We start from the raw sequence: 18,410 nt of genomic DNA, 5'->3' as shown, positions 1-18,410 counted from the left end.
CTATTGCTTTCCCAAGACAGAGAACAGCTACTGTTACATCGAACTCAAGTTATCTCGACACTCACGGAATTCAGTTGACTGTTGAACCGGGGAAAAAAGTCATCTGGACCCAACTCAGTCTTTGATTTTTCTCGGAGCCCAGTTCAACACGGTCCAATGTACCATCTCCCTTCTGGTGGAGAAAATTCCGGTGATCCGAGACAGGATTCGGCCTGCATTGCATTCTCTTCTTCTCAGGGCCTCACAGTGCCTCAAGATAATTGGCACTATGGTATCCACAGCCCCATGATAAAGTGGGCACAATGGAGGATGTGTCCCTTTCAGAAGGGTTTTCTTCTACAATGGGACCAGGGGTCTCGAGACCATCTGGTCAGGATAACCCCCTCCATGCGGGAGAGTCTCTTCTGGTGGCTCCAACGAAAGAACCTCCTCAATTGCCATTCCATAGCTCCCGTCTCTTGGATCACAGTAACGACGGACGCCAGCAACATGGGCTGGGGCGCCCTGTGTCTGTCAGAAATAGCCCAGGGCGTGTGGGAATTTCCAGCCCAAGAGGTAGTATCCAATGTTCTAGAGCTTCGTGCTGCTCTCCGTGCTCTTCAAGCCTTTTCTCACCTGATTTCAGGGACCTCGGTTCTCCTAAGGATGGACAACACGACAGCAGTGTCTTATATCAAGAGACAAGGAGGCACCCGCAGTCTCTCTCTGCCGAGGGAAGTGAGCCCGATCATGTCTTGGGCTCAGATGAACTTGTCAAATCTGACGGCGGTTTATCTCCCCGGAATTCAGAATGTCCAGGCGGACTTCCTATTAAGGTTCTCCCTGGACAACGAGTGGTCTTTCCATCCCGAGATATTCACATGGATTCTGTCTCTTGGGATCCTGCCAGAAGTGGACCTGTTTGCCTCCCAGTGCAATTTCAATCCGGAGAAATATTATACGAGGTGTCGTTGTCCTCAGGCCTTCGGTATGGATGCACTGATGGATCAGTGGAGGTTTCGCACGGCTTATGCCTTTCCCCCAGTCCCGGTCATCCTGCGATTCCTTTCAAGACTCAGGTGGGAGAAAGTTATGGTGGTGACGGTTGCTCCATTTTGGCCCAACAGGCCGTGGTTTCCGCTCCTAATGCAGCTGAGTTTTCGGGATCCAGTTTCTCTCCCTTTCAGGGCAGATCTCCTGCTACAGGGAACATCTCTTCACCCATGCCCGGCCCATCTTCATCTGATGGTTTGGTTCTTGAAAGGGGAAGGTTGGAAGCATTAGGGTGTCCAAGTACTGCCATCGCTACTCTACTGAATGCTAGAAGGCCAGGTACTAATAAAGTCTATCAAAGAATTTGGGCAAAGTTTGCTGACTATACTTCTTCCGTTGGCAGTTCCTGTAGTGATCCGAAGATTCAAGACATTTTGGGTTTCCTACAGACGGGACTAGACCTGTCACTATCAGTGAGTTCCTTACGAGTTCAAATTTCGGCAATTTCTGCATTCACTGGCGTTTCCTGGGCCAAACACCATCTTGTCAGACAGTTTTTCAGGGGAGCAATAAGACTCAGACCCCAGAAAAAACCAAGATTCTCCAAATAGGATCTTCCTTTTGTCCGGGATTCCTTTTCAGAGGAAAGACCTGAGCATATGGTTCAATCATCTATCAAGACTCTTTCTCTCAAAGCCGCCTTTCTGGTGGCTATAACATCGGCCAAGAGGGTCTCCGAGATCAGCTCTCTGGGTTGCAAAGAACCTTTTCTGACGTTTTTCCCGGATCGTGTGGTCTTGGTTCCCATGTTAGGGTCAAATCCTAAGGTCACATCTGTATTTCATGAGAACCAGGAGATTGTTCTTCCTACTTTTCGGACTTCCGGAGATTCTAACATTCATCCTTTAGATGTTGGAGAAGTTCTAAAACAGTACTTAGAATCCACAGCTCCTTTTCGGTCTTCTGACCATCTCTTTGTTTACTTCCATGGAAAGAATAAGGGATCGCGTGCTTCTTCAAGAACCATCGCAGCTTGGATTGTTCAGGCTATTCAAGGGGCTTATAAAGCTAAGGGTTTGGCTCCTCCAGAGGCGGTGACAGCTCATTCTACCAGGAGCGTTTCAACATCATGGGCGGCTGCTCGTCATGTTTCTCCAGAAGTAATCTGTAAAGCGGCCTCATGGTCATCAATTAATACCTTTATGACACATTATTGTGTTGAGACGGCTTCTTTATCGTCGGTTAATTTTGGTTTGCATGTCTTATCTGTTGACGGTGCCAATTAAACCTTTTTCTGTTAACCAGCAATTTCCCACCCGGGTGTGTATGGCTAGTTATTTCCCATACGTAGGCTGCCATGGAGTCTATCAGGAAAAAGGAAAATTTATATCAAATACTTACCGTAATTTTCCTTTCCTGATGGACTCCATGGCAGCAGGAGTTCCCTCCCATTTGCTGGAGTAGGCTAAGTTACGGAACACAGTCTCTGTTCAGAAGCAAAGATTTATGGGAGTGGGGTCCTATGAGGTATGAGAGGCGGGGATTAACCCATACGTAGGCTGCCATGGAGTCCATCAGGAAAGGAAAATTACGGTAAGTATTTGATATAAATTTTCCTTTATCTAGGTTAGCAGTAGATACTCAAAACTATATTTTCAAGTGCACATGAATAAAAGACATATAAAGGTGTTTTTTTTGGGGCACACTGAGATCAAGCTCCCTAAAAATATAAAGGAGGCAGACTCTTGGACACATAAGTTGGAAATGGTAAATTGCTAATAAATTAAATACTGATTTGTGAACAAAAGGGCCAAATTTTAATTTGGTCCCAAAACTAACGGCAAATATTTCCATCTGCCCTTTGTGAGAGATGAGTCCATTTGACCATTTTAAAGAAGTAAAGGGGTGAACAAACTCAATGGAAATACTGAAGTTGGATTAGTATACCCTCTCACTGAGATAACTATTGAAAAGGAAAGTAGAGAACTAATTCCATCCCTTTTCAGAAAAAATAAGAATATTTGTGTATCGCTGTTCCTGAACTTAAGTCAAACATGAAGGTTTACCTGGCAAAAAGAGTCTGATCCATGTCTAAATTGATTGCAATCCAAGGATGAACACCTACCCTCTGTACCCGTGTGAGGAATGTACTGGAAGATGTCTTCATTCATATCAAAGTGGATGTTTTAAAATAGACCCTCTCCATCTGACATTCAAATTTTTATTGATCAAGCACTATGAACTGATCATTCTCCTCACTACTAGTATTAATCAAGATTTCTCGCAGAATTCCATTAGGACTTCTCTTCAAGGTTAAAATCCAACAAACCCAACATTACAACACAGAAAATCTCTGGAATATTTCCACATAAATGTAAACATACGTGTTAAACTGTGAGCCTAAATTACGTGATGTCCTGGGTATTTGGTCAAGAGTGCAGGTCATCGTAAACTATTTGTTGTCTCCACATCTGCCCATTACAGCACTGACTTTCCCCAGAAGAAAAGTCCACCTGCACTGCATACATCACTGGCTACTGTAATGATACTGCGCTTTTTGGAAATCTGTGTTTACAAACACCATACTCTGGGTTCTAAAAAAATGATATCCCAGCTGTTCTGGGTTTATGTCAAAATCATCTGCATTCTGTCTCTTTTCTGGATCTGCTAATACTCTTGAAATGGCCAAGTATATGAAAATTAGCCAGCAGGCTCAGTACTCATTTTCCATTCCTTGTTCAGATTCCAGACTTGAGGAATGTCAATTAGACAAGTGGATGAGGTCACCAAAGTTTTGGATGACCCCAACAGGGGCCTGGCAGGTGTTTAACCACAAACTGTCATGAAATGCACATGACAAACTAGACAAATAATATGTATAACATGAATATATAAATACCTCTTTACAATTTTAACCATATTTTTTTGAATGTTACATTCTGAAGAGCAAATCCTGCTGTGCTGACAGCTGGGTTAAAGTACAAAGGCTTTAAGAAGAATGTGGGAAAGCGGCAGATAAAGCCAGAGCTAAACTGAGAGAAATGCTTGAAGGCTATCTGGACTAGATAAAAATATATGGAAAAACATTTAAAAAGGGTTGTTGGAACACATAATTAGCATACCTTATTAACACTGGAATGGATGCTAGAAAACACCCTGGAAATTGTTAGTATTTTTGAAGTGTAAAGGACAGTCATCATTATTTCATAAGGTCAGATATGTTTTAGATAGAGATTGTGTATTAAATTTTAATTACTTCTGGTATCCCAGCGTTTCTCCATTGAATCCATTTGTAAAGCAGCCTACAAAATCTCATACAGCTCTCATGTTTATAGTTATGCTGACCATAATTTTTAGGATTTAAAGTAACTTTCCATATAAAATCCTAGAGTCTCCAAAATACCTCTACTTTTCTTATCAGCAAAACTTTCTGAATTTGTCACACGCATCTTAAATAACAAGGAAACTGTCGCACGGCTGGTTCAATACACTTTAATACACTCCAAAAAAAGTATTTCAATTGCTTTATTGAATTGCCCTTCAATGACTTTAGATTACAAACTCTTTTTAAAATCAATAATGACACCGACAGCATCCTTAAAGCCCAACTTGCAGTGGGACCCCCCTGCTCTGCAAGGATTTAATGCTCATTAACTCTAGGGGTAGAAGAATGAGGCATAATATTTGCCTACTCCTTGCTTCGGGAGGGTTTCTCCATCTCTACAACCAGTTCCCCTATGCTTCTTATATAATGCCTTGTACACACAGTTGGAAATTCCGATGGAAAAGGTCCAATCGGATTATATTGTCAGAAAATCTGATCGTATGTGGGCTCTATCTGACTTTTTCCGTCGGAAATCAGGATCTCAAATTCTCCGTCAAAAAAATTAGATCAGACTTTTTCCGATCGTTTGTAGAGAATTCTGATCTGACAAAGTGCCACGCATGCGCAAATCAAATTACGAGACCAAAGCTATTGGCTACTAGCCCCAAAGTAGTCCCGTCGTAAAGAATGTCATCACATTCCAAACTATCAGATTTTCCAGCAGCTTTGTCAGACCGTGGGTATGCAACACCAGTTCAGGACAAAATCCGTTGGAAAAAATTCAACAGATTTTGTTGTCAGAATGTCCGACCGTGTGTACAAGGCATAAGATGCTCCAGCTGGCTGTTACACAATGATGTCATCAATCACAATGATGTCATCAAGTATAATGCAGGGCCAATTGCCCAAAAGCCCTGCATTGTATGTGAGGATGGTGCAGGAATGCCCACAACCCAGAGATAAGGAGAGTTCTGGAGCCTAACAGACAGAGGAGCAAGAATAATACTACTTCTTATTTCTCGTCCCCTAGAGTTAATAAGAATTTAATAAGAGTTGATAGTAGATCTGAAGGAGATTGTAATCAGAACGTGTTTGAACAGCTTTAAAAAGATATGGAGTGTGGAACAGTACTAAATAGAGAGCAACAGCACGATAACTGGACAAGATGTCAAAGCCTTTTATATCAAGTGTGATATTATATGTTTTAGTTAACTATGTAAATTTTTGGGTATAGTTAATATAATACCTCTGTCCCATATAAATGTGCAATTTCCTTAAAGTGATTGTAAAGTCCTGTTTAAAAAATAACAAATATTTACCTCCTTTGTGCAGTTGGTTTTGCACAGAGTAGCCTGTATCCTCTTCTTCTTGGGTCCCTCTTAGCTGGCCTCTCCCTCCTGGTCGAGTACCCCTACAGCCAGCGGCTAGCTATGGGGGCACAGAGCCGAGTCACGGTTCGGTGTCTATTCAGACATGGAGCCCCGACCTGGCCCCACCCCCTCTCTCCCCAGATTGGCTAACTGAGCCAATTGCAACATTTCTGTGTCTCATCCAATCAGGAGGAGAGTCCCGGGTGGCTAAAACACTTGTGCACATCACTTTTTTTACTTTCTACTATAAAACATATCCAATAAAAAAAAATTGAATTTCTTGACAACTTTAGGTAAAAATGTATTCTGCTCCTGTTCTGCGCAAATTCATGATGATCACTCAGGTGCCGGGGCTCATCTATTGCCCAGCACCCAGTGATCAACACCCTTACCTTGAGGTGTCCGATCATGTAATAGGTACGTTTGGCGCAGCCGAGTCGCCTTGCTGCTGTATATCTAGTTCATCAAGCAGTTAAAGTGAAAGGCAAGACAAAACCTAACTAAGCTTAAATCTACTCCACCTTTCATTCATTTTAACCACTTCCGGACCGCCTGCAAGCATTATACGTCGGTGCTTTTGCATTGATTATCGTTATTATGGCAGCAGATAGCTGACATTACCCCAGTATTTTCTGAAATGGTGGGCAGTCCACTTTGGGATAAAAGTGATATCCATGGCGGATTCGCCACAAGATCACTTTTATCGGTGGCGGGAGAGGTGCCCACCCCCCTCCCGCCACGATTTGGTTGTCTCTGCTGCTTACAGTAGCCATCGGTAGTGGTGGAGACGATCCGATCATTTCCTCTCAGAGGCACTGTGTTGAGTGAGGGAATGATGGTCCCCACTTGACTCATGACATTGGATGACGGAAGCGATATCAAACGTCAAACCTTAAAGGGACTTTTTTTATTGAAAAAAATAAAAATACTTTTTTTTTAATTTATTGAATTTAAGTGTAAATGTGAGATCTGTGGTCTTTTTGACCCCAGATCTCACATTAAAGAGGTCCTGTCATGCTTTTTTTATATGACAAGGGATGTTTACTTTTTTTTTAAGGGACAGTGTAAAAATAAAAAATTAAAAGTAAAATAAATAAGAAAAAAATAAATAAAATGTAAAGCTTCCCGTCCCTCCGTGCTTGCCCGCAGAAGCGAACGCATACGTAAGTTGCACCTACATATGTAAATGATATTTAAACCACACATGTGAAGTATCTCCATGATTGTTAGAACGAGAGCAATAATTCTAGCAAAATACATCCTCTGTAACTCAAAACTGGTAGCCTGTAGACATTTTTAAACATTGCCTATGGAGATTTTTAAGGGTCAACGTTTGTTGCCGTTCCACGAGCGGGCACAATTTTGAAGCATGACATGTTGGGTATCAATTTACTCGGCATAGCATTATCTTCCCAATATAAAAAGAAATTGAGCTAACTTTACTGTTTTCTTATTTTTGTATTCAAAAAAGTGTATTTTGTCCAAAAAAATTGCATTTGTAAGACCGCTGTGCAAATACGATGTGACATAAAGTATTGCAACAACCGACATTTTATTCTCTAGGGTGTCAGAAAAAAATCTATAATGTTTGGGGGTTCTAGGTAATTTTCTAGCAAAAAGAAAAACGATTTTAACTTGTAAACAAGTCTGAGAAATAAGCCTTTTCCTTAAGTGGTTAATCTACTCCCATAATTTTAAGTCTATTCTACCCTGTAATAGGAAAGATGCCTATACTTATCTATTCTGAAGTCGCTCAAAGTCTAGTCACATGATCGGGTTCCAGCACCGTCTTCAGTGTAGAGGAGGGACGTCTGACAATGGATGCCTATGGGTGACATCATCACACAGGCTCCGTAGCCATTATCAATGATCTGCTTTTTACACTGAAGATGGCGCTGGAGAGATCATGTGACCAGACAGGTGTGACTTTAGAATAGTTAAGTATAGATATCTTTCTTTTCCCAGGATAGATAAAATAGGCTTAGAATTGGGGAGGGAGTAGATTTAAGCTTAGGCAGGTCACAGATGGTGTGAATTTCTTTCCTGCAACCCGTGAAAAGAAATTTGCATGATTCCCCCATCAACACTGACAGTACTGACGGTGAAATCCCTCATGCCGATCTTAATTCTCTGCTGGGGGGAGCAGACTAATCTGTCCCCGCTGGGAGAAGACAGCAGCTATATTGCTAGCAGCTATAGCAGTCACTAGCGATAATCACAAGTGATTCCGGCAGGCTAGTTGGACCCAAGTTGATCGATTAATGAATTTGAACATTCAGCCTGCCCACACACGGTTCAAATGTCAGCCGGTTCCTGCTGAACCATCTGACATTCAAACTGTCTATGGCAGGCCTTAGGTTTTGACTTGCCTTCCACTTTAACTTTTACCTACAATACTAGTTTAATAGTGTTAAAGCAATACAAGACCCAAAACCTTAGGAGCAAAAAAGGGATGTGAATATTACAGTCACAATTAAAGCTTCTCAAAATGGTAAGGACCTGGATACAGACCTAGTAAATTCTATGTTAATACAGCATAGTGATGATATATTTGCCCACTTAGCCTCCCTGTTCTTAAAGCACCACCATAACAAAATTATTTTCTCCTTTTTTTTTGGTAAAATCTATAACAGCATCTTTGAAGCTAGAAAATACACCATTAATTGTAGTTTGTACGCACCAAATGGATGCTAGAATAATTCTCAAGCTTTTATCACGTTGTCTATAAAAGATCACTTGTTGCTTGCAGGTCCTTACATCAACAGACTTCTCATATAAAACTGTTTGATGTTACTGATCTGCAGTATGATTGCAAGATTCTTTATGATGTTTACACTGCTACAAATTTCATAGCCTTAAATTTAGTGCTACATAAATCATCAGAATCCTGGATGGGAATGAAAATGTTACTCCCTCAATTTCTTTACAGACTGGGTATGAAAGGTTTGAAGTATAAAAGCTTTGAAGGACTGAGAACAGTGAAAAAGACTGTATACCGGTATCTCATTTCTGTATGACCATGAAATTCTTCTGTAGCTGGCATTTCCACATCAGCCATTATTTTCCGCTCCAGCAATTATTAATGAACTTCGAGCCTTCTTTGTGTTATAGATGAATTGCTACAAATTACTCTAATAAAAACATTCAGTAGAGAGGATTGTGTCCAGCTGACCTGCATGGACAAACTTAAATATCTTAGACTTTATATAGATTGGGACCTTATAAGTAAATTCTAATTGCATACAGGTGATACTCGAAAAATTTGAATATCGTGCAAAAGTCATTTATTTCACTAATGCAACTTAAAAGGTGAAACTACACACACTGTGGCGCCACGCCAAATAGGTGTATCCACTAACCTCCGCAGCCTCCCTGGCCACCACCTTTCTGTTTACTCCCACTGTCCCAGATAGTCTGACATCACGAATGTCCCAACACTGGTTTCATAGAGACCTATGAAGGCCCCCTATCCCAACTGACCGGGCTGCGGGAGTGTGGGGTTGGACGGGCGCCCTTTACTCTCCTCTTCTCTCTCTTTCTCTACCTACTCTGTGAATTTTTCTCCTGTCCTAGGACCGTTTACACAATTCTACGTGTCTTTATCTACCTTTCCCACTTTTCCTCTATCTCCCCATTCATCTTAACATAAGTCACATGAATGATTACTAACTAGGTCAGTGGAATAACACAGGAATTGGATCCCCGCTATAAATGTACATCGGTAGTGGTGTAATGTCTGAGTTGGTGTATTGTCATTTACTATGTTTCTGTTACAAAATTAACCTCCCTGGCGGTATGATTCAGTCTGGAATTAGGTGCTGAAAGCGGTACAATTATTTTGCATGGAAATCTGGCGTTTTATTTTGTAGTCCTGTAATTCTTAGGAATAACGCTCTTAAATCTCTTCAAACCAGAGTCTAGCAGACATCCCGGGTATGATAAAGTTTATAATATAATAAAGAATAATAAAAATTATTCAATAATGTAATTAAATCCTAAAACACTGAAAAAGGGACACGTTTTGGTTGCTATGGACAATCTCCAAATTCCAGGCAGAAAAAACAGTATTTATAATATAAAAGTGCATGCAGGGCACTGCACAGACCATTGGGACAAAGGGGGTGTGTATTTTGTAATACAGCACTGTAATCTGTAAGATTACAGTGCTGTGTGTGTTTTGTGTCTTTTTACTTTTTTAAATTTGCCGCCGTTCTCCGCTCCCGTGCGCCGTAACGCCGCAGGGAACGGAGCTCGGCGGCGTTCGGCACTGTGAATCGAGCGGAGGACAGCTCGCTCACACAGCGCGGAGGACATCGCTGGATCCAGGGGACAAGGTAAGTAACTCTCCCTGTGTCCTCCCCTGCATCCAGCGATGCGATCCTGAGTCTGGCTCGGGGTTACCGCTTCTATCAGTAAATTCCCAACCCAAGCCAGACTCGGGATTACCGCTAGGGGGGTTAATGGACCCAGAGAGCCAGGACTATACCACCATGCCACTGAATAGAAGTATAGGCAGCCCGTTCGGTATATGCCACACGCCATACGGAGTAATGTAGCTTGTGACTGCCTTTCCTCATTTACTGTACCTTATTGGGTTTTTTTTCTGTATCTTTGTTATTGGAAATTCAATAAACTGTCAGTTTAAAAAAAAAAGGTGAAACTAATATATGAGATAGACCCATTAGCAAAGCAAGTCATAATTGCAATGATTATGGCTTACAGCTCATGAAAACCCCAAATCCACAAACTCAGAAAATTAGAATATGCAATAAATGCAATAAATAAAACAAGAATTATACATAGAACAATATTGGACCTCTGAAAAGTATAAACATGCATATGTACTCAGTACTTGGTTTGTGTCTCTCTTGCAGCAATTACTGCCTCAATGCGGCATAGCATGGAAGCTATCAGCCTGTGGCACTGCTGAGGTGTTATGGAAGACCAGGATGCTTCAATAGTGGCCTTCAGCTCTTCTGCATTGTTCAGTCTCATGTCTCTCATCTTCCTTTTGCCAATGTCCTATAGATTCTCTATGGGGTTCAGGTCAGGCAAGTTTGCTGGCCAATCAAGCACAGTAATCCCATGGTCATTGAACCAGATTTTAGTGCTTTTGGCAGTGTGGGCAGGTGCCAAGTCCTGCTGGAAAATGAAGTCAGCATCCCCATAGAGCTAGTCTGTGGAAGAAAGCATGAAGTGCTCCAAAATCTCCTGGTAGATGGCTGCGTTGACCCTGGACTTAATGAAGCACAGTGGACCAACACCAGCAGATGACATGGCTCCCTAAATCAACACAGACTGTGGAAACTTCACACTGGACTTCAAGCATCTTGCAGTGTATGCCTCTCCATTCTTCCTCCATACTCTGGGTCTTTGGTTTCCAAATGAGATGCACAATTTTCTCTCATCATAAAAGAGGACTTTGGACCACTGAGCAACAGACTAGGTCTGTTTTTCTTTAGCCCAGGTAAGACGCTTCTGACGTTGTTTGTTGTTCAGGAGTGGCTTGACAAGAGGAATACGACATTTGAAGACCATGTCCAGGATCCGTCTGTATGTGGTGGCTCTTTATGCACTGACTCCAGCCTCAGTCCATTCCTTGTGAAAGCCCAACAATTTTGAATGGCATTTTCCTGACAATCCTCTCCAAGCTGCGGTCATCCCTGCTGCTTGTGCACCTTTTTCTTCCACACTTTTCCCTTCCACATAACTTTCTATTAATGTGCTTTGATACAGCACTTTGGGAACATCCAACTTTTTTGCAATTACCCTTTGAGGCTTTCCCTCCTTATGGAGGGGGTCAATGATGGTTTTCTGCACAACTGTCAGGTCTGAAGTCTTTCCCATGAGTGTGATTCCTAATGAACCAGACTGAGAGACCATTTAAAGGCTGTTATGGTTTAATTAGCTGATCAGAGTGGGAAACTTTGAGCCTAGAATATTGCACCTTTTCACAATATTCTAATTTTCTGAGATTGTGGATTTGGAGTTTTCATGAGCTGTAAGCCATAATCATCACAGTTATGACAAATCACAGCTTGAACTATCTTGCTTTGCATGTAATCTCATATATTAATTTCACCTTTTAAGTTACATTAGTGAAATAAATGAACTTTGGCATGATATTCTAATTTTCAAGTATCACCTGTATTGCATTATATGATTTGACACTTGGGCAATTGTTTACTCTTGGTCCTTTAGCCCCTAAGAAAGCAGGCTAGGCTCTAGCAAAACAAGTTCCATAGAATTAAGCAACTAACAATGTCTATAAATTGATGTACAGGGAGATATTCACTTTGTAAATGTGGCTTGTACCGTATCCAGTCACATATCTAATAATATAATATTGTATGGAAGCAGCGGTAAAGCAATAAACAGGTGATTAAATCCTAAATCAATATTTGTTAAAACAAAACACATTAAATAATATGGGTTATTATGATGACACCAAACTTATTTTGTGACAAACAAAAATTATAAAGTGACCCCAATGGCATTAAGAGGAAGAAAGGTAGCCACAAAAACAGACGGTATTTTTTCATTCTTGTGTATCTTAGTTACTGTTAAAAGCATATGGACTCCGATAAAACAGTGTTTTGCTGAAAAGTGCAGTGGGGATTTGTTTGGGAGTTTGCTGCAGGTATGTGCTAGTACCTTCAGCAGTTTGCCTCCCTTCCCCCCAAAGCCAAATTCTCTTTAGGGAAAAACTTTTTATATTAGTAGGGCTTGCTGGATTTCTCCTTTGAGCCCCTTGAAAATATAATAAGGGAGATACACTATATTACCAAATGTATTGTGCCGCCTGCCTTTACACGCACATGAACTTTACTGGCAACCCGGTCTTAGTCCATAGGGTTCAATATTGAGTTGGCCCACCCTTTGCATCTGTAACAGCTTCAACTCTTTTGGGCAGGCTGTCCACAAGGTTTAGGAGTGTGTCTATGGGAATGTTTGACCATTCTTCCAGAAGCGCATTTGTGAGGTCAAGAATTGATGTTGGAGAGAAGACCTGGCTGACAGTCTGCGTTCTAATTCATCCCAAAGGCATTCTATTGGGTTGAGGTCAGGACTCTGTGCAGGCCAGTAATGTTCCTCCACCCCAAACTCACTCATACATGTCTTTATGGACCTTGCTTTGTGCACAGTCATGTTAGAACAGGAAGAGGCCATCCCCAAACTGTTCCCACAAAGTTGGGAGCATGAACTTGTCCAAAATGTCTTGGTATGCTGATGCCTTAATAGTTCCCTTCACTGGAACTAAGGGGCCAAGCCCAGCCCATGAAAAACAATCCCACACCATAATCCCACCTCCACCAAATGATTTGGACCAGTGCACAAAGAAATGTCCATAAAGACATGGAAGAGCAAGTTTGGGGTAGAGGAACATGACTGGCCTGTACAGAGTCCTGAGTACAACCTGATAGAATACATTTGTGATAAATTAGAGTAGGCACTGCAAGCCGGGCCTTCTTGTCCACATCAGTACCTGACCTTACAAATGCGCTTCTGGAAGAATGGTCAAAGATTCCCATAGACACACTACTAAACCTTGTGGACAGCCTGCCCAGAAGAGTTGAAGCTGTTACAGCTGCAAAGGGTGGGCCAACTCAATATTGAAACCTATGGACTAAGCCCTTGTACACACGGTCGGAGATTCCATCGGAATGTGTCCTATCGGACCGTGTTGTCGGATATTCTGACTGTGTGTGGTATGCATTGGACTGTTTCCGTCGGAATATTCGTCGGACCAAATTTTCCAACTTGCTGGAAATATTTTCTGACAAACTGCTCCGATCGGACATACTCCGATCATGTGTAGAGAATTCCGATCAGACAAAGTGCCACGCATGCTCAGATCAAATTCCTACATCAAAGCTATTGGCTACTAGCCTGAACGTAGTCCCATCGTAATGAAATTACGCCATCACGTTCTGAAAGATCGGATTTTCCGACAACTTTGTCCGACCGTGTGTATGCAACAGTTTCGGACAAGATCCGTCGGACAAAATCCGACAGACAAAATCTGACGGATTTGGTTGTCGGAATCTCCGACCGTGTGTACAAGGGCTAAGACCGGGATGCCATTAAAGTTCATGTGTGTGTAAAGGCAGGCAGCCCAATACTTTTAGTAGTAGAGTGTATCTCCCTTATTATATTTTCAAGGGGCTCAAAGGAGAAATCCAGCAACCCCCCCAGGCTCAAGCAAATTGAGAGACCTGAAACAAAGCTTGAATGTAACATAATAGAACCCAGAAATGCAATCACTGAACTGTTAGATAACTATTTATACCTGGTGCCAGCAACAGCTCCATCATTCTTTCCCAAAGGCTCATCCAGTTCCACTCCGCACCATTCTCCTTTTGCAAAATCTGTCTCTCCAACATAGCGAACGACTCCCGTCTTTGTTCCACCAACCTGAAAGGTAATGCGCATGCATGTAAACCAGGAAAAACACAATATGGTCACTGTATACACTACAATTCATCCTGGAAGAGACAGATACAATTTGGTGATGCATGTTTACAAGCCCTTATTGTTAAAGGAATCACAATGGAAAAAAAATAGTATAATATAGTTTATTGGAAGAAGGATGGGGTAGGATCTTAATGGTGCCAACATATAATAATAGAAACAAGGCGTAATTATATTAAACATGTTTTCCGATTGTTCTTAAATTCCCTAATGAAGCCAACACTGGAAACACGTTGGGATAACACATGAATCTTTATACACCATATAACCGGAATTTCACTTTGGCTACCAAAATGGAGATGTACAATGATTGATTTTACTTGATCGTATATTTTAACCATGTCTATAATAAATGTGATGTTTTAACTACACCTTGTTTCTAATATTATATGTTGACACTGTTATAATCCCACCCCAACCTTCTTCCAGTATATTTGACTCTTTGGGATGAGGTGCCGGTGTTTCGTCAGATTAGGCAACCCATCTGAATGTGTAATAGAAGTGTTGTTTTGTCGCTGCCATCTTGCTACACCCCACACTCCTCCACAGTAAGGATACACTGAGAAGGGGGCAAGCAGACATTTTGTTAAACCCACCGGAGTTTTGCATTTTACACTTTTTTTTAACAGTAAACTGAGTTCATATAGTGAAATACAGTACTTAGAACTCTGTGTGAATGTTTACATGTTGAATTTTAAAAGCAGCAAACTTCTGTCCAATTAGCAAACCTGTGAGATCAGCAGGCTTGCCGCTGCTTTTAAAATGTAACATCTAAACAGTCAAAAATAAGTGTAAAATGCAAAACTCCAGTGGGTGTAACAAGTTGTCTGCTTGCCCCCTTCTCAGTGTATCCTTACTGTGGAGGAGTGCGGGGTGTACCAAGATGGCGGCGACGAAACGTCACTGCCGTTACACATTCTGATGGGTCACCTAATCTGATGAAACACTGGATGTTATGTGGTTACCCGGGTCAGAACAAATACATAAATAGTATAATATAGTATATATCCTATTTACCATTCAGTATTACAAGACAATCTTTTTAAGGTGTTTCATTCATTCAGTGTTCAGAACATTATTTTCCGCATTTAAGGGCTACTGCACATAAGTGCAAAAAGTAAAAAAAACTGTCAGAAAGCTCCTACATAAAAACATTTTTACCTGCATAAATACATATAGAATTGAGCTGTATACTGGCAACCATCAGTGTTGGTGAGCATGCTACTGCAGAATCTGCATACCTGGGCACTTGCCAGGTCTGGCCCAGCAATGCTGTTTTTTTTCGCTTTAGTTACTGGCCCATCTCAGTTATTCCCATTTCCATCAATGTTAATGCAATTCATTCAGAATTACTGAAAGCCAAGGCCACTAGCCCACTGACTAATGCCACCTAATGCCACCCAGTGTATACATCTCACATTGACCCTGAATGAGTCATTCACTAGGCAGTGACGGTGGCATCGGCACAGAATGACCTAGGCCATCAGTCATTGAGTTTATTCTAGGGGAAAATGTAAGGGGTAGATGTTCTGTTGAGCGAAATTAGGCAATGACAACAGTGCATATGGACACAGTGGTGGGCTCCATTCCCCAGTATTGGAGACTGGGGAATTGAAGTGAGCAAGTAATATCCATTTATACGTTATATGTGTAAATGTTTGTACATACAATTAAGATACTTTAAAATCAGACAGTGGACACAACAATTTTTTTTACTTTAGCTTTATGCAGCTCAATGCTAAAGAGGAATACAGCTGAGCGCATGGGATCAACTCCTGTTAAGATGCGTATAAGAGCTCATTCACACGGATACATAGTTTTGTACACATCTAAATGCAGCACTATAGTAATCAATAAGCTCATAAATACTGCAGTAGGTCACAGCTGCAGATTTTACATGCATAGGTCTTCAGATTTTACTCACATACACTCATAAACGCGAGTACTTTTGGGTGTGTATTTTATGCAGGATCTTTCTTTGATGCAGAAAATATGCTTCTAAACGCTGTGTTTATTTCCCCTTGTGAATAAGCTCCAGTTCTGCCTGCATAAACCTTTCTTTCATGCAGAATATACACATCTAAACACAGAATTATACTGCCCATATGAATGAGCCGTACAGATCAGAATACAATGTTTTATACGCCCATGTGCATTAGCCCTAATGTTACTTGAACAGTACTTATCATGTGCCACAATACAATGATTGAATACCTGGGAACTTTGTGTTGACTTCACAAGAAGGTTTCTACTGGATGGATCAGTGTTCTGGTGGCACAGGCAGCAGAAAGGGTAAATACTCCCTCTCCTATCTTGCAGGTACAAGCATTTAATTTTTTTTTTTTTTTTACGATAGGGTCACTTTAAAGGTGAATTCTAGGTAAAGCAGTTAAATACTCAGCTGACAACTCACCTGCCAAAAGATTTGTAATTCTATGCAGCCAATTCTGGTGGCTGAGATTTATAACCAAAGAAAAGTGTTCATATCCAACTAACAAAATTCATTTAAACCACAACAGAAATATAAAAAATAGAATCTGTTTCAATAAAACAATGAAACCTTATGTTTTCACAAATCCTCTCCTGTATATGAACTGAATCATCAGTGAAAAACATAGTAATTTTCATTTAGCTCATTGGTACATTTACCATAAGGCCCTTGTGGGACAGTGCCTAGGGCAGGAGAGTAGGGGAGTTAGCTCCAAGTCTCCAAATTTACAAATAAAGACAACTACTTCCTTATTCATTCTTCTGCATATAAAGCAAACTGCATACTGTCTCCAATAAAACATTGCAGTATCCATTCTTATTAAAATAATCACATGATCCAAATGGCAAAAAAAGACATAATCATTCAGGAGTGCTGAGGGCATCACGACATCTAAATAGAGCCCTGATTTTACTCATAAGAGGCATTATGACTTTTACTAAAGTTGAGAGTTATTAGGGTTGATTTACTAAAACTGGGGAGTGCAAAATCTGGTGCAGTTCTGCATAGAAACCAATCAGCTTCCAGGTTTTATTGAACAAGCTGAAGTTAGACGGTGATTGGCTACCATGCAGAGCAGTGGCGTCACTATGGGGGTGTGGGCCGCACCCAGGTGACACCAACTGTCCCATATTGACCTCTACAGTCACGGATCTTAATGGGCTGTCACCCCAGACTGTGTCCTGGAAATTAGCGCTGCACACGGAAACCTGGCTGCCTGTTCTGTAATCACCCCCACCTCAGCTCCTTCTGACATGGCTGCCTGTGCCACCACCCTGCACATGCCTGCATGTTTCCACAACAGGAGAGCCATTCATAGTGTTGCAGGGGAAGGGTGTGTGTGTGTGGGGGGGGGGGGGGGTGCCCACATGATTAGCTGCAAGAATGGGAGGAATCTCCGGCCACTACCTCTCACTCACCCAATATACTGTCAGGTGCTACCGAATGGGACTGCAGGAACAACCCCAGAGCCTACCTCCTTCTTGTGTTTGCAGTGTGAGTGGACAGCCCATGCTCCCCGGCGTTGGAGATTGTTCCCCCTTCTTTGAGTTCTTGGGATGGTGTATAGCATGTGATCTGCATGTGTGAGCTGAGCAGAAGAGTGAGTGTGCTCTGCATGAGGTAGGATGGCTGCTAAGCTAAGTTTAGCTGTAGTTGGCTTAAAAGAAATTGGGCTCATCAAGATATGACTGCCCGCAGGTACTCTCCCACGTGTGTAAAGTGCATCAATGTGCAACACCCAAGAAATGTGGGTGGATTGCGTTCGCTTCTCTGGCAATGACAACCCTCAGCCAAAACTGCACCTTCCCCATCTATAGAGCTGCACAAGGATGTAATATGCGTGAGTGCACTGTACCAATCTCCACTGGTCCTCCACTTCCATCCCTCCAAGCATTTGTAGTGTGTGTGTTATGCGGGATGGACTAGATAGAGGGTCAACAGAGATCCGCGCACCAGAACAAGTATATATGTCACAGCAGGCCCCCCCTACACTGCTGACCCTACTGTACTTTGCCATCTTCACACCCTGCACTGTATCCTGTACTTTCCTGATCCCCCTGTACTGTACCATGCATGCTCCTGTCTCCGGCACTTAACCCTGCTGGCGTATGGCCTCTGCCTTGCTGACCCCATCCCCTGCCCTGTTGATCCCAGTCCCCTGACCTACTGACACCTCTCCACTGCCCTGCTGATGCCCAGTCATTTCTCCTGCTGATGCCTACATACCACTGACCTCTAAACATGATCCTTCTTACTATGGCTCCCTGTACACTGCCCTGCA

At 41.9% G+C, this 18,410-nt stretch overlaps 1 protein-coding gene across 2 annotated transcripts in view; it reads right to left on the bottom strand.

Moving 5' to 3' along the window:
- CLIP2 (CAP-Gly domain containing linker protein 2) overlaps window positions 1–18,410 on the bottom strand; it is a 208,411-nt gene that overhangs the window by 57,891 nt on the left and 132,110 nt on the right. For both annotated transcript variants that reach the window (XM_077482366.1, XM_077482367.1), the window contains exon 4: window positions 13,958–14,082. In XM_077482366.1, coding sequence (XP_077338492.1) covers window positions 13,958–14,082 — 125 coding nt within the window. The remainder of the gene's footprint in view (window positions 1–13,957; window positions 14,083–18,410) is intronic.

The sequence above is a fragment of the Lithobates pipiens genome, unplaced genomic scaffold (assembly GCF_037356315.1).
Source record: "Lithobates pipiens isolate NorthernLeopardFrog02 unplaced genomic scaffold, aLitPip1_a1.2 Scaffold_16, whole genome shotgun sequence".
Classification (NCBI taxonomy): Eukaryota; Metazoa; Chordata; class Amphibia; order Anura; family Ranidae; genus Lithobates; species Lithobates pipiens.
Note: the sequence above shows the minus strand (reverse complement) of the source record. Positions and strands in the feature narration are given on the sequence as shown.